The sequence below is a fragment of the Lagopus leucura genome, unplaced genomic scaffold (genome assembly GCF_019238085.1).
Source record: "Lagopus leucura isolate 7727_CA_CO unplaced genomic scaffold, USGS_WTPT01 Super-Scaffold_100008, whole genome shotgun sequence".
Classification (NCBI taxonomy): domain Eukaryota; kingdom Metazoa; phylum Chordata; class Aves; order Galliformes; family Phasianidae; genus Lagopus; species Lagopus leucura.
In genome coordinates, this window is record NW_024962265.1 from 5303131 (window position 1) to 5318883 (window position 15753).

The window sequence follows — 15753 nt, forward strand, 5'->3', positions numbered from 1 at the left end:
CGCAAGTCTCTCATCCCAGTAATTCTCTTCTTTTGAATTGATATTGGGTGAGATTATTAGAACACAGCCAGAAAATTATGATCACAGTTTATACTCCTAGCTTTCACAAATGATAGGTTAAGGTTTAGCAGTGCAGTAAACTATAATCAATAACCTTATTACTTCTGCAATAACGCGAAAGCACTGTATAGATTGCATCCATATTGCTTAGCCTAAAAATAAACATGTGCAAACAAATAAAATGCACCCAATATATATATACACACGACTCATTTGTGAAAAGCAATCATTTGTGCTGAGAAGAGCAAAACTGCAGTTTTGAGCTAATCAGACAATGAAAAAATAAAGACAAAACAATAGAAGCTTAATTATTATTATTTTAACATGTTAAAAATACAGTCACATCAAAATAGGATACACAGTTATAAAACTGTTGCAGATGACATAAGAAAATAGTGTGTATATATTTTATATATAAAAATCTACAGTATTTACTACTGCTGATACATATTTTGGAGCTTTGTGTTGCTTGCACAAATAAATTGTACAGCTTTGTTATGAGTTACAGAACCATCGTTAAACACTGAGATTATTACACTTAGCCACAGTATTATATACATACATTTCTAAGCTGCTATAAGCAATCAGAACTAAGGTAATCCCAAGTCATATTTATCTTCACAATTTTAGAGTTTCAGTGTAGTGCTTTGCTACCATCACTTCGCTGCAGTTTGCAATCCTTAAAATATAAAATTGCCCAGTTCATTAAAAATTACATCAGACACATCATATACACAACAAGGTTTTGAAATATACTAAGTAAATGTTACTTCCATTTGTAAAAATTGTTTTACTTCTGTACCTTAAAACTTACAGAGCCAACCTGCAGCAATAATAGGCACTAAAGCTCATTCTTTAAAAGAAAAAAAATAATCCACTTCTATGTCTTTAATGAACAAATCTTACAAAACAAAAGATAATAGGACAACCTTCTAAACCATACAAAACTGATGGTGATACCAAATGCTTGGTCCTTAAGCATCAGAAAATCTCTCTGCTAAGCACTCCAAGGACCTCTTCTGGCAAGATCCTTATCTGCCTCAACTCCCATTGGCTTCAATGAGAGGTCGGTGCATCCAGCACTTCCTACCTGGCGCTCATCCTACACGGGCCACTTTAACCTGCATTTTTGTCACCCCCGTTTCACAGTCAATGAAAGGAAAACACAAAGCAGAAGAAGCTGCAAACACTCGTTAAAAACACCTTACCAGGAGTCTAAGCTTCCTATTAACAGTCAGGTTGATTTTAGAGTTTAAAAAAAACAAACACATTCTCTCAGCAGCCCATGCCCAATGACAGACACGAGTCTTCGGGCTCTTTGGGGGGGGGGATGGGGGAAACAAAATAGAACTGACATGACAAAGCTTAAGAGAAAGGACACGGCACATGCACACAGCTCAGGGGATATCAAGTCACAATCAAGTCTCAATCTCCTGCGTGTGCTTCTTGAGAGCATCAAGGAGCCAGTAATCCTCTGATACCTATGAGATTTGGCCTTGCAACCAATTTGTTTAGTTCGACAGCACAGCATGGCAAAAAGTGAAGGGTGCAGCACCATTTCTGGATGTGGCATTACTCTTACTGCGCTCCAATATTTTGCATATATGACATTCTGAAGGTAGATTTAGGTGCAAAGGTAAAAATTATCCACTTTCAATTCACCTAAGAAACTAGAGACTGCCCTGAATTTTAAGCACCATTCCTTAGCCAGATTATAGAGATGCTTTTGGCTTTCTGCTCTTGCCTGTCTGCTCCTTCTTGCTGAGGAAAATGACAAACAGTAGTCAAAGGAGAGGAAATTAACTCTCACATAAATTTAAATTAATAATCCCAAAGTATCTCTCCTGCCCAGAACAGATACTGGGATACTGAGGCAGCTGTATAAAAATGACAGAAATTCCCATTCAAAATGAATGGCTTCTCAAATAAATTACAAAGAAAAATTAATACGAAATAAAAGTACTTCACAACCTCTGTCCAAAGTTAAATGCATTTACATTTAAGCTCTTTAGTTCTTTTCCAGATGCATTTGTGTATGTAAGCACACACTCACGCACACATACTTAATACAGTGCATTAACAATGTCAGTCAAAATAAAACTCGCAAATGCGTTAGGTTTTAGGCAGAAAGATCATAACACAAGTTATTTCAATTGAGGGAAAATGACAGTGTTAGCCATATTGTGTATATGATCTTATTGCTATGTCTATGTGCATCAGATCACTTTCAATAGCTTCAATGCAAGTCTAAGAACTCACCTAGCCTTCAGTGAAAAGTCTGAAACAGCTCTGAAATAGCGTTGTTACTTTTGCAGAGTCACATGAACTGTCCACATTTCATAGAAGAAATGAGGTGGACTACTACTAACACAGTAATGTATAACTGGGTTTGGATCTTGCCATTTTAATAAGAACAGACATTTTCAGAGAAGCACAGATTCATGCATAGATAATCCATCATTTCTATTTCGGTAGTGTTGGACTTGGGCTGATGGATTTGGATATTGGTATTGTGGTGAACCTTGCTCTTCAAAGGCTGGTGAAGTCCTGTATCTTACTGAGCTATCCACAGAAACAGCAGGAAGACTATGGTCTTGAAAAGGTGTTGACTGAAAATGCTGGTATTTCTGGAAATTATCCAAGTGGCCCCTGTTAACATCTTGGCTCCAGGGCTGCCTGTATGGTTCATGTCTATACACGTAAGCAGCATCTGGCCACTTTCTGTCTTCTGGTAAATAATCCACTGGAGGCATTATGAATTTGACACCTGTAGGGGACCTCAAGTTGCTGGTGTAAGCATCGACAGGGGCTACATCTATCCGAGTAGGGGCTGGTGAAAGAGGATTTTGGCGACCCGCAGGATAGGAATTCACTTGTAATTTATCAGGAGAATGATCTGCTGAAATAAAAGAGCCATATGGCCTACCAGAAGGGCTGGTTCGATTCCCATGATAATGAAGAGGTATAGAACTTGTATTGCTTACGCTGGAGATATGCTTTGGAGAATTTCCATGGTAAGTCGGAGGATTGCTGTAAGAGGGCAGCAGCTGCTTTGTGTTTAGTCCATGAGGTGATCCATCAGATTGCAATGAATATTTTGGAGATCTGGGTTGTGAAGTAAAGGTATAATTGCTGGACGTTTTTAATGGAACAGGTATTTTTTCAGTTTGTTTTCTTGGATTATTAGTATATGCTACATGCCTAGGACTCTGTGGATGAACTCTCTCAAGCATCTCTTCAACAAGATTCTCATTCTCATTATCAGCTTCTGGAACGTTGTCATACTGTGATGCATTAGACCCACGCTTACCCTCATCAGCATCCAAAACCCTCATCTTTTGTTTTACATTCAAAGGCTGTGTTTCTGTAGGACTTGGTGGTGAGCTTGAAACAGAATTATTTATTGGCCTTCCTTTCACCTCCGCCGTAAGTTTCATAGTCTTTTCAATTATTTTGATATCAGACGGTTTATTCCACTTAGGTACAAATTCCCTTCTTGTATGTGAAGTAGCATTAGAATTTTGGTTAGCAGCTGCATTATCATATTGTTTTGAGTTGTCTTGCCCAGTTGGCTGAGGTTTTCTTCTGGCATCAACCTCATTTTTAGATTGACTACTCTGAGTGTCTATCGGGTGAGACTTCTGCTGTTTTAAGGAAGGTTGTTTTTCCAGAGAATTAATTCTTTTTCGGTTATTTGGTGAATTTTCTGGTTCTTCTACAGGAGATGGTCTCCTCTCTGTCCTTCTTATTGTTTGTGTACCAGTGCTATTTTGTCCATTAAGCATTGGAGTGGAATTAAGCATAGCAGGCTGAGGTCCTGATGGAATTTGCCCCAACGGCTTCTTTGGAAATTCATCTTCTTTACCTAAAATAAGAACAGTAATAACATAAATTCACATTTGAACAGAAGTCTTCTTTGTTCTGTTGGTCATGCAACTAAAAATAACAAATTCAATTATCTAGGCCTCTCTCTGGGTCACCATTCTGTCAAACCTCAAAAGTATTTTATTGAGACTGAACAAAGATTTTGTTTAGGCTCCCATCTTAACCAGGCATTCTAATCCTTCCCCCTGAAGCTAATGCATTATGGGCAAGCTTTTGCTCATTGACAACTCTATAGCAAAAATAAGTAAATTTAAAAAATTTCTCTCCATAATATTTTGGCTGCATTACCTATTCTGTATGTACCCCAACCAGCACTGTCCCCATCTAATTAAATAAACCAATTTCTTCACTTTAAAGATCCTTTCTGATATCCCTCTTCTAATCCACTATCTTCAATGCACTCATCTTTTACTGTTTGCCTCTGGTAAACCATGCGCTCAGCTCTGCACTTACACATACAACCTCTCCAGCAGACATTTTGGTACTTTCTCTCACTACTTTTCTGGGTAGTTAACATTTATTAACATCTGCACAATTGCCTTCATTCTCCCTCAGTCCTTGTTTAGGAAATGCCTCAGTATTAGAAGTCTACATCATAACTAGAAGACACTATACAGAATCACCATTTTATTCAGTTTTCTATCAGAAAAATTCTACATTGATTCCTCAAACGAATGTTCAATGGGCAAATCTCACCAAACTCTACAGCATCATTTACAGAACTCTGACACTTCTGGTAAGTCCTTCCATTGCTGAGTCCAATACATCACAACAACCATTAGTAAACATCAGCTATATGGGGATTCAGAATAACCCACACTGCCACTACAGAAAGAATAAAGAGGTGCTTCATTCATTGATGATTTTTGTTTGTAGAACAATTTACATGGAATTTTCCACACCAGACTCTCCTTAGATGGCAACACCCTTCATGATCTTAGCCAAAGTCTTTTATCACATCTACTTGCACATAACTTCTTTAATTGTATAACGAATTACTTTTCCCATTACAAGTAGAAAAGGTCACATACTTCTCATTACATTTATGAATCTGAATCTTACTCAATGTTCAGCATTTCCAAAAACAAACAACTTCTTAAAGCCAGCCGAACGAATCCTACTGTGCACCTATTAATAAAAGCACTACTGTAGAGAGGAAAAAAATACGGCTACCCTGAAATGTTATGCAAAATAAAACATGTAGAACAGCTATAAATAAGTTTAATTCCTTCTCCTTCCTTGTATAAGAACCGTCAAATCTTCCTCCATCATCAAAGACCTCGAAGTTACTTAAGATCTTGGAAGATTTTAAAGTTAACATCACTCTTTCTAGTTATTTGTAATTAAAATTCCCTTTAATTGTCTATAAGAGTTCATGTGAGTGAAGACACATAAACATCTCTATCCCTGATGTGATGGCTGCACTAAGAGAGAGAGCCATATTAATTTTTACAGTCAATAGTATGAGTTCAATTACTGGTAACTGGTTCATGCTAGAAGTACACAGAAGAAAGCCAGCAGCCAAGGTCAGTGTTATTTATTGTAACAGCATAACAAATTATCATCATGGATCAGTTGCTATATAAACTAAATGAAAACTTACAGTTTGTGCCAGCTAGGATGTAGCAAGAAGACAGCAGAGAGAAATACAATGATGGTATGAATCATGACAAGATAGCTAAATAAAGAGTACTTAAAAAATATAGCCTCATTTTGCCAAACAATTAAACTTCCCTTCTCTTGGTATTCAGAGTTTTCACAGGAGGACAAAGTTTATATGGAAACATCCTTTCCTTTAGAAAAACACAACTTCAGAAACTTCATTTTATATATAGTAAATCCTGCCTACCCAGGTTTTCTATAGAAAAATCTTTCCAGTCTTGTTTTCCCCAAGCAATCCTTAGCTCAGTTACAACCATACAAGTATTAACATACACAAATCTAATCTCTTGCATTGAAAGTACTCATGGTACACATTGCTATGCTGTGAGAATCCTTCTTAGTTTTTTTTGGCTCAAAGCTTGCTTCCTGAGGTTTTTCTTGTGATAAGGCTCTGAGTGACTTGTCAAGGAGGCAACTGATGGGTGCTAACTGTGTGACAATCGATATCGCTTTGGGAACATTTGCAAGCCCCTTCCCCCAGAGCTGCTTGCTCTGTAGAAGAGCAGAAGAGAGTGCTCAGGAGTGTTCACTGGCGGAAGATCTGGCCTGTGGCCAAACCGCTCCAGGTAAGTATGGAAGGCTGGGGGATGATACCATTGTATCTTGCGAAGGCAAGATGCAAGTTGGTGCCTCCCTGCTTCCTCTTATCTGCTGGCAAGGCCAGAAAGATAAGAACAAAGGAGGTTCCTGCTGAGATCCCAGAGCCAGAAGCTGCCACCACAAGGAGCCACCACCTTGGGTTTGAGCTGTCACTCAAAGGAGAGCTGATTCGACCACTTTGGATTTGAGCTGTCACTCCAAAAACAGCTGACTCAACCACTTTGAAGCATTGAAAAAGGGCCATCATCACCATGATCGTCATCGTCACTGGCAACAGGACAACTCTGCCTGACGACCCACCGCTACTGAAGATCAAAGACTGAACTACGAACCTCGCTGGATCCATGGTGGTGACTATCTCCCTCTTGCTGCCTATAAAGACCCCTTGCTTCTTCTTTTCTATCCTTTCTATCGCCCTCCTTCCCTTCCCCCATTACCCTAATTCATAATAGTGTCCATTCTCCCCTTCCCCATTTCACCTGATTAAGATTTGTAATAAACTGGTCGGACCAACATTTGAACCGTTGCTTCTTAATCTCACGCCGGGTATATAGATAATAAAAGAACCTCCTCTCCCTCCTATAAATTGGAGCGAGACATATGCCTTGGCAAACAAAATTACTCATGAAAAGCCCCTACCCCTCCAAATGTAAGATTCTAGATGTTAAATACTCTTACATAATTACACACCTGGCATACTATCCTCTGTGATGCACAAAACATGCAAGAGTACTAAAAGTTACATGGTAGGACCTTAGCATCAGGCACCAATGAGTGGGTCTTGGAAACAAAGCATCAGTTTGTTCTCCATCTCTGTGGGGGCCCATGGTTTTCAAATCAGGCTAAAATCTGAAGCAGGGATCTGTAGGTTTGCACTCCCCAACAGTGCATCGCTAGCACAACAGAAGATGAATGAGTCGTATGGATGCTGCAAATGAATGATTTAACAGCTCTGCAACATACTCTCTTCTGCACCAATCTCTTCAAAATTGTCTATTACTGTCAGTTTGGCAAAAGGCATTTACACCATTTAGGTTCCATTTGCACTCACTAATACAGTGGAAAGCAAAACTAAAGAACCTATCTTCTAAATAAAACTGAATTTTGCCCATAATAAATATTCCCAATATTGAAACTGCCTGTTACAATGCTTTCAATCTTATTAATCTTAGTTGTTAAAATAGCATGAAGCCTGAATTAAGAAACAATACTCAAGGTACATACCACATATTTGTCATCTAAATTACACAGAATACAGACTTCATATGCTGCTATGCGTATAACCTCCATGTCAGTTATAGGATGCTATTAGAAAATGGCTCCTCAGCATCTGCACTTTATTTAGTTTCTCCCAGTACAGCATAACTATTTTAGTAAAATGATTTTTAATACCATCCTTGTAATTCAGCTATTCAGACTATATGAAAAACAAAAAACGTGACCACAGGATCAGTTGCTGTAGTTCCTGCAATGCTTCCTTCGTTTGTACAAAGATATTAAAGGCGTGAACAAATTTCCTTTTTTCCACCTTCTACTCTAGAAATGCACACAGAGCAATATGAGATCCTTTGAAATACACATTTAAGGTGGGTTTTGTGTTTTGTTTTTTTTTTGTTTTTTTTTTTTTAATTTCATGCACTTACGGTTTCTTAATTACCATTAAGCTCTAATAAAACCCAAGTGAGAATACAGCAAATATTCTTACTGCATTCTACCTAGGCTGCTTTGAAGATTGCTTTCGGTTGTCTTTCCTTTACATCTGAGGGTAAAAGGACACGCTACAGTTAGGTACATGTAGTGCACCCTGTTTAGACAACGTATGTTATAACATGAATTACAGGTGTGAAGCGATTATCAGAAGTCTTAGCATTTCTGCTGTGAAAATTTTACAGCTTGGAACTAATTCACGTACTGAGCAATAAGCAAAGTGTTCCAAGACAACAGTAGTTCATTTAGAAGAAAACCTTTGCACTCCAACAGCACTTATATCAAGGCCTCTGCCTTTTAATAGGCTGGTAATACTGGAGCCTCGAGTTCTCACAGAAAGCAAAATTATGGCATAATGTTTATGTGCAGAGGGAGGGGTCAATGAGAAAAAGAAATACAGCTCTAAATCTTAGCCACAAAGCTTCCACAGAATTTGTTTTAACTTGACCTCAGACTGAAGCAACTGAGAAAGCTTGCTTAATCAACCACATTTGCATCTGCAACATTAGGAAAGGCCACGCTGCTAGGGATGCTCAGTTGACTGGCCAAAGCTACAAAGCACATGCTCAAGTCTGTTTCAAGAAAGGCTTCAGCTCTCAGCACCTCCTGCCATAACAAACATTGGAAGGAGAGAAGTGGTATAAGGATCCATTGGTTCTGCAGCACAAAGACATCCCCCAAACTGGTCAATTCCTAAAGGAAAATTTGTTTTAATAAACTGAAGAAAAAAAAAAAGAAAGATATTTAATTCTGATTTAAATATACAGATACATACATACATAGAAGCATGCATGCAGCTGCCACTTCCAGTGGAACTACCAAAGTACTTTATTCTTTAAATTTCCTGAAGTTTAGAAAAGTCCACACAAATAAACAGGTGGAGGATAACCACATCTACAGCATGCTCATTATTACAAGGAGACATTCCTCAAATGCACAAAACAGCATGCAGTCTATGTCTATGAATGCTCTGAGCAGTCCGCCATCACCAACAATGGGAAGAAAAACACATGATGCTGCATGCAGGCAAAAAAGAAAGAAAGAAAGAAAAGGAAGAGAAGCAAAAAGCAGAGGAAAAGAAACCACAGTGCAGAAGCAAATGTAAGAAATTAAATCACAACAAACATCTCCACTGTTAAGAGGTACACATACCTTGCCAGAGAAGCATGCAAAAGCACCAGTTCTTCTGACAAGCTGTGCATCTCTTATCTCCCCATTTTCCACTCCAAATATGCCTAATGCCTCTCATGCAGCTCTCAGCCATCATCTTTTCTATGACAGCTAAACTCATTGTTCACATTTCTGAGATCTGAACATGCAGAAATTTTATCTGGATGTTTTCAAGGGCATTAAATTGAATCTGTTTGTGCTATTAACCCTAAGTCTGAGCTAATTCACATTAGAGGCGTACATTCCTATCTGAAGCTATATGAACAGAGGGCCTTCTGAATCCTACTAATAGTACTTCTGGGACAAGTAATCTTCTGTACAATGTATGATGTTTACATACAATGCTTAAAGGCACTTTAAACTAGAACATAAGACAAAGCTGTCCCGCTCAGCTGATAGATGTTTTGGCAGCAGGCTCCACAATCAGACTTGCCTTTATCTTTTGAAGCTAACTGGGCAACCACATTTTTTCCCAGGCTGACAATATTAGCACAAGATGCAGAATTCTGTCTTCTGTCCCCATATTCCTTCAATAAAACAGCTTTCTAGATGCAGTTTAGTTACTGGCTTTCCCCAAAGACAAACATAATAGTTTATATGAGAATTTACAGAGCTGGCAAGACAGGATTTTCTATTTTTCATTCAAAAGAAAGGTAGTGATTGAGCTGGTTTGTATATAGTATAGCATAAAACAAGCAAATGACAAAGAAAATAGGGCAAAAGTGTGGGAGAAAGGAGAAAAATGGAAGTGGAGGTAATTTAAATGGAAAAAGAACAATCAGGTGCTTGTTTGCTGCTGATAAATATATTGCCTAACATGAAAAGGAGCAAAGCAAATATAAACAGATCTGACTGTTCCCCAAAAGATAAAAAAAATTCAAGTCATATTTAAGAAAATTTTGGTCTACTTACTCCTACTCTAGCAAGTCTTGGTCACCACCCAGTGGAAGTCAATCTCAACTACAAGACTTTTACAGATAATTGCTTCAGGAGGCATTAGCAGCCTCATGCATTGAATAGCAGACATATAATTGGAGTAAAGTGCTTTAAGTGCTCTCTCTGGTGAATAGCAGTCTAGTCCTTAATTTCAGGACCAGAATACATGCACTCTGACTGTTCTAACACAGTTTTCAAGGATGGTAATGGTCATAAAAACAACTCTTAAAAAGACATCTTGATATTTTGCATTTATTTTCCATCAGTGACTTCCCATCTTACTTGTTCAGTTTACAAGTCCAGGTACATTTTAAAGAAATTTAAGTGCCTGAACCAAAAGCTCAAACCGCTGCCCGAAAGTCACTCTCTCTTCCTCCTCTTTTGGAGGAGATGCTCAAATGAAATCTTGCTTGACAACTTGATAATGGTAGAACAAAACACACTCCTTGCCTTCCCAATACTGGGTCACTTCTGTAATACTGACAGTAACAAAAAAAAAAAAGTCATAAACATCTACATTTAGAGAAATAATAGAAATGTCAACAAACTCGGTCACTGAGGTGACACAAGTGTGTAAGTGGTTTCTCTAAAAAAATATTAAAATAATTTTAAAAAAAGGAATCTATTCTTTCTTTTATCCCCAGCTCCGTATTTCTTCCAGAAAATACACTGCCTTGTGCTATGAACAATAACCAACAGAACTGAGTCAGACTCAACAAAAGCATGCAAGTTTTTAACAGTAAGCATTTTTTAAATGATGCAAAGCCTAGGTCCAAATTGCTGAAAATAATATACTAATTATATTAGTATAATTCTGTAAGTGCAGTTTTCCTTCATAACACTGTAAGGCCATATCACAGAAGAATCAAGGCAGAAAAATTACTTGATTAAAATATGAAGTGCATCATATAAACTGCTACTTGTGTGTTCTTCAACAACAAGTGAAAAATCCAAAATTCTTCTGAAACAAAACACAACGAAAAGAAATATACCATCAGAAACACAAGTCAAGCTGACTCACATATTTGCAATGTTTTGGCTGTCAAAAGATGAATTAAGAGCAGAAAACCAACATTATTTAATAGATCAATTACATATTTCTGCACTGCTGCAGGTGAGTATTTAAGTTAGATAAATATCTGCATAAAAAGCACTCATAACAAATTTACTGAAACATACCTCTAAAGATAAGTAGCAGGTATACATTTACAAAAGGAAGATGTAAAATCCAAATTTTGCTAATTGTCTCCAAATATGGAAAAGACTGGGAGAACTAGAAGAATTTAATCAGCTTAATGCAGGTGTTTCCAGACACTAAAATAGTTTAGATGATCAAAAGAACAATGGCAGATTCCAAATTAGGCAATATTTTCTTAAAATTAAGATGTAAGACTTCATCTCTGACTTAAGGCCTTCTCCATTGCTGTAAGGTCTATTATACTTTCACAAAAGAAGTCCATCCCAGGATCTCTGTCTTCTCTTTCCAGGACACCTTGTATCAAAATATTGGGCATTTTAAGAATTTTGCTGTTCCCTTAAATGAAAGATAAGAAAAGGATCTGCATCAAGCAATTTTGAATAACAGTAAATGCGAGTGAAATTCTTTCCACCATCTCTTGATGAAAGAAGAGATTTGTCTACTCTGCCTCAGATCTGGCTCCTTGAGAAGATACAAACAGGAGTCTCATGAATTTAAGCGACTGTGCTGTTCAAGAACCTGCTGTGAAGTGGACACCCTTCATAGTGTACCAGTCAACCTAGAAAATACTAATTGTCTACTCTACTAAATCTGCTTGAGGATATGTCAGAAGAGAATTACCTTATAGGACTGTCTACTCCATAAATGTCACAGCCTGCTCCTCTGAAGGCCTGACAATAAGCAGCTTGCTTATCCACTCAGACTTCTGTCTCCATACAGTCACTGGAACATAGACGCCTACCTTGGGTTTTGAGAAGAGCAAGTAATGAGCCATACTCTGAAGGCTGCAGTTGCTAAGACCATCCTATGTAGATCAGTACTTAGAAGTAGAAATTAGCAGAGAAAGGCATAAAAATCTGTGGTCTGCTTTATGTAAAACAGTCCCAGTGCTGGCAAAGGCATTTAGCTGACATCCAAAATCAGGCTGATCAATACAGCTGTGCTCCTGGAACATCAAGTGTTCTGGCAGAGCACCTTAAGGGTTTCATCAGTGCCAAAGTGTTTAATAAAGTCCCTTCTCTCCTCTGTGCTCTGAAGGTAAAAAGGAACTCCTTAATACAGTGGGAGAAGCCATGGAAGAAGCAAGCCAGGCAAAGCTACATTAGACACTAGCAGCCATCTACTTTAAAATAACACAAAAATTACCTCTTTAAATACTCTACTACTGTTTATTAGGGCAGGAAAATCCATACAGCTAACAAATGATGCCAGATGGAAAATTCTACAGAGCTCAAGTAGCTCTCTGCTATTCCAGGATGACTGATACTGAAGCAACTGTAAGATGGAGATATTTTTCAATCATTCATTTTTACTTTAGTTCTTAGAGATGTAATTGTTGCTCAATGCAAAAAAAAAAAAAAAAAGTGTAAGACAGGAAGTAGTAACTTGATTTCAGCTGAAAAATAAAAATAAACATCCTTTTTTCAGGCTATAGTGAATACTTAAATGAACAGTTTGGTATTTTTGTGCATATTACTGCATGACATAAAACGATTTCATAAATTTTATATGAAATTAAATGGAAAAATAGTAAAAAGAGACCGAAGGTAGAAAAGATGGTAGAATGAGACAGAAGTGAGCAAAGCTGAATGTCTACAAAATCTGGAGAACTTGTGCAAAAACATTACTGCCTGATGACAGTGATTAGTAACACCAAAACAGAAAGAAAAAAAGAAGAAAAAAAAAAGACTTGCGAAATTCATATGAAGAACAGTGAGGCAGCTTCACCTAACTACAGATAACAGCAGAAAAATCAACCAGATTTCCAAGGATTAGGATAAAGTATTTCATAGTTACTCTGTAAGGCTTTCCCAGGCTACTTTCAAATGGAAACAAAAGCTCACTTCCTCATCTAGCAACAAAATATAATTCACTTGAGCACTGTTTTTCCTATTTTTATTTTACTGCTCAATCTTCCTGGTGTAGGGAACCTGCTTTGGCAGGGGGTTGGACTCAATGATCTCTGGAGGTCCCTTCCAACCCCTACAATTCTGTGATTCTGTGATTCCTCACTCATGTTGGAAAAAAGACGACATTTTTAAAGCAACTGATGTTCCTTTAGCTTTCCAAAAGAAAGAAACAACGTGGATTAAAACAGTGAGTTTCCTGCCAGGTAGTCATATCAAGACTCACACATACAAAATATGAAACCATACAACTCACATTCAGCTTCAAGAAGATGTATTCACTGTTCACTAACTTTTGCTTTTGGCTTCTATAAGATGACTCCCTGTGTCTCAAACAAGGTATCCACTTTATGGCCTTTGACATCACAGACAGCTTCCTTTAATTGTTTTGCTAAGACTCAATATTCTGAATCAAAATTTCACTTGAAGGCTTTTTACATTTTCCCAAAAGAAAAACCCTAAAACATAAACCAGATAGGAAATGAAATGCCTGCATTTATTTATTTGTATTTCATTCAAGAAAACTTACAGTGTTAGTTTTACTTACTGTATTTCCCACAAAAGCTCTCACCATAAGTTGTGTCTATGTTATTTTCCAAGGTGGAAAAAACAGGAATTACATCACATAGTAAACTACAAAACGTCCCATAACTCTTCAGCTACCACATTTTCAAGTAGAAAACAGACAATCCACACTGGTGAAATTTACTTGACCACATCCATGAACTAAAAATAACTTGAGTTTCTGAAAGGCACCAAAAAATCTCTGTTCACAAGCAATCACTGATCACTCTGTATTTACAGTTTAACAGAAAGCACTCCAATGCACCTATCTTCCTCTACCAAAATGGATTGGAATTGAAGTTAAAAGACAAAGTAGTTCATTAACATATTTACTCACATCCAGTCACTGTGATCAAGCATCAGCTGAGACAAGATGTCTAACAAAAGCTGACAACTGAAGGACAGTGCTGAAAAGTGCAACTTGTTCTGAAGAATAAGGAAACATTGCAACCTAGCTTAGGAAAATGGAGAGAAGCAGGGAAAGCTGTGATTAGAAAGGGGAAGAAGCAGCATGAGCAGTAACACGAAGAAGAGCTGCAGACCCACTAAAAAAAATAAGCATATGACTAGAAGAAACAAGAATGACGAGGAGGCAATTAGGAGCAAGACTTAGATCTCTATTTTGGGTAGGAGAAGGCATAATGGGGGATACGTTGTAAAAAGTCAGAATGAGGGAAAAGCATAAGAATGTGGAGCAAGAGAAACTGGGACAAGAAGCCAAGGTGATGGGAAATAAACACACAGAGTGTCTGACTGCGTGTCCGAGAGAGATTCACTAAGAACCAGAAGAAACATACATATCTTCTCCTGATGAAGTGCCCTGAAACTCCAGCACTGAATGCAGTAAGTAAGGTGTACTGAAACACAAAAATGAAATTCCATACTGAAAGAGCTTCAAGAGGAAACTGTCACCAGACTACACAGGCAACCTTTATTCTGACATTTCGTAACTTCTGTAATCTAACCATAACAACTTAAAAGTTAAGTCTGTTTCTGCCATTATTTTATTTTATTTTAAAACAGGTTTCTTTCTCATGTACTATTTTAACAAATTGATGAGGATAAAAAAAGAACTAAGCATAATCACAACAAAATTCAGTTCACTTGCAGAGGATAGAAAAGTGATCAAAAAGATGACAGAATCTCAGTACGGGAAGAAGAGAACCTATAGACATTTCTGAAGTCATGTCCTGAGAAACAACACTTACTGCTCTGCAACTGAAAACAAAGCATGAACAAAAAGGGTGAACAAAAATGAAGAAAATAATTCACTTAAATACCCAGAGGCTGTATCACTTACAAAGAATTAAAAAACTGGATTGGACCAGCTGTCTGACCTGATGTTTGTTTCTTAGCTGTCCATGCTACGAAATTATTTGTATTCTCAGACAACAGTGTTGCTTCAAATAATTGGAAACTGTGATATTTTATACATCAGAATTATCAGATCAGATCAGGGATGTCTTAAAGTGCTGTGCCATTAGCTTGTAATCAGTAGACAGAACAATGAGCAAAAAAAACAGAACTCATGAAATGAAGGGTGTTGCTTCTCAACTGTAAAATATTTTGGAAGAAATAAGTATGCAGTGATGAAGAGACAACCATTTCCACAGTCTCTACCAGAATGAATTAACACTTTAAAAATGGACAAGGTGTAAAAAGCTCCAAGTATCTAAATCTGCATCTGTACAAGTATCTTACCAGCTACTGGTAAATCCAACTTTGCTCGTTTCAATTCTGATATAGAATTTTGGAGCTGTTCTATTACATAGTCATCTTCATAGAAGAAATCCTTAGCTAGAGTCTCCTGCAGAAATTCTACAAGCTCTTCCATTTGTAATTTCATCAGATGTTCTACACAAGAAGAAAATACTATTATAAATAAAAATATCTTGATTAAGAACATAACATTTCAAAAACGTATGCACAATATCAGATGCTTTTGTTGTTAAAACAGAACAAAAAAAAGGCCGATTTGTTAAGCACAAAATAGAACTCTGCACTAAAAATCTACAAAATGCATCAGAAATTCACTTGCAAATTAATACAGAAATGTTTTCTATT

At 37.3% G+C, this 15753-nt stretch overlaps 1 protein-coding gene across 4 annotated transcripts in view; it reads right to left on the reverse strand.

Moving 5' to 3' along the window:
- Positions 1 to 359: 359 nt before the first annotated feature.
- USP6NL (USP6 N-terminal like) overlaps positions 360 to 15753 on the reverse strand; it is a 115634-nt gene continuing 100240 nt past the window's right edge. For all 4 annotated transcript variants that reach the window (XM_042872701.1, XM_042872700.1, XM_042872702.1 and 1 more), the window contains 2 exons: positions 15391 to 15543; positions 360 to 3925 (listed from right to left, as the gene is read on the reverse strand). In XM_042872701.1, the coding sequence (XP_042728635.1) occupies positions 2484 to 3925; positions 15391 to 15543 (1595 nt within the window). In that variant the 3' untranslated portion in view covers positions 360 to 2483. The remainder of the gene's footprint in view (positions 3926 to 15390; positions 15544 to 15753) is intronic.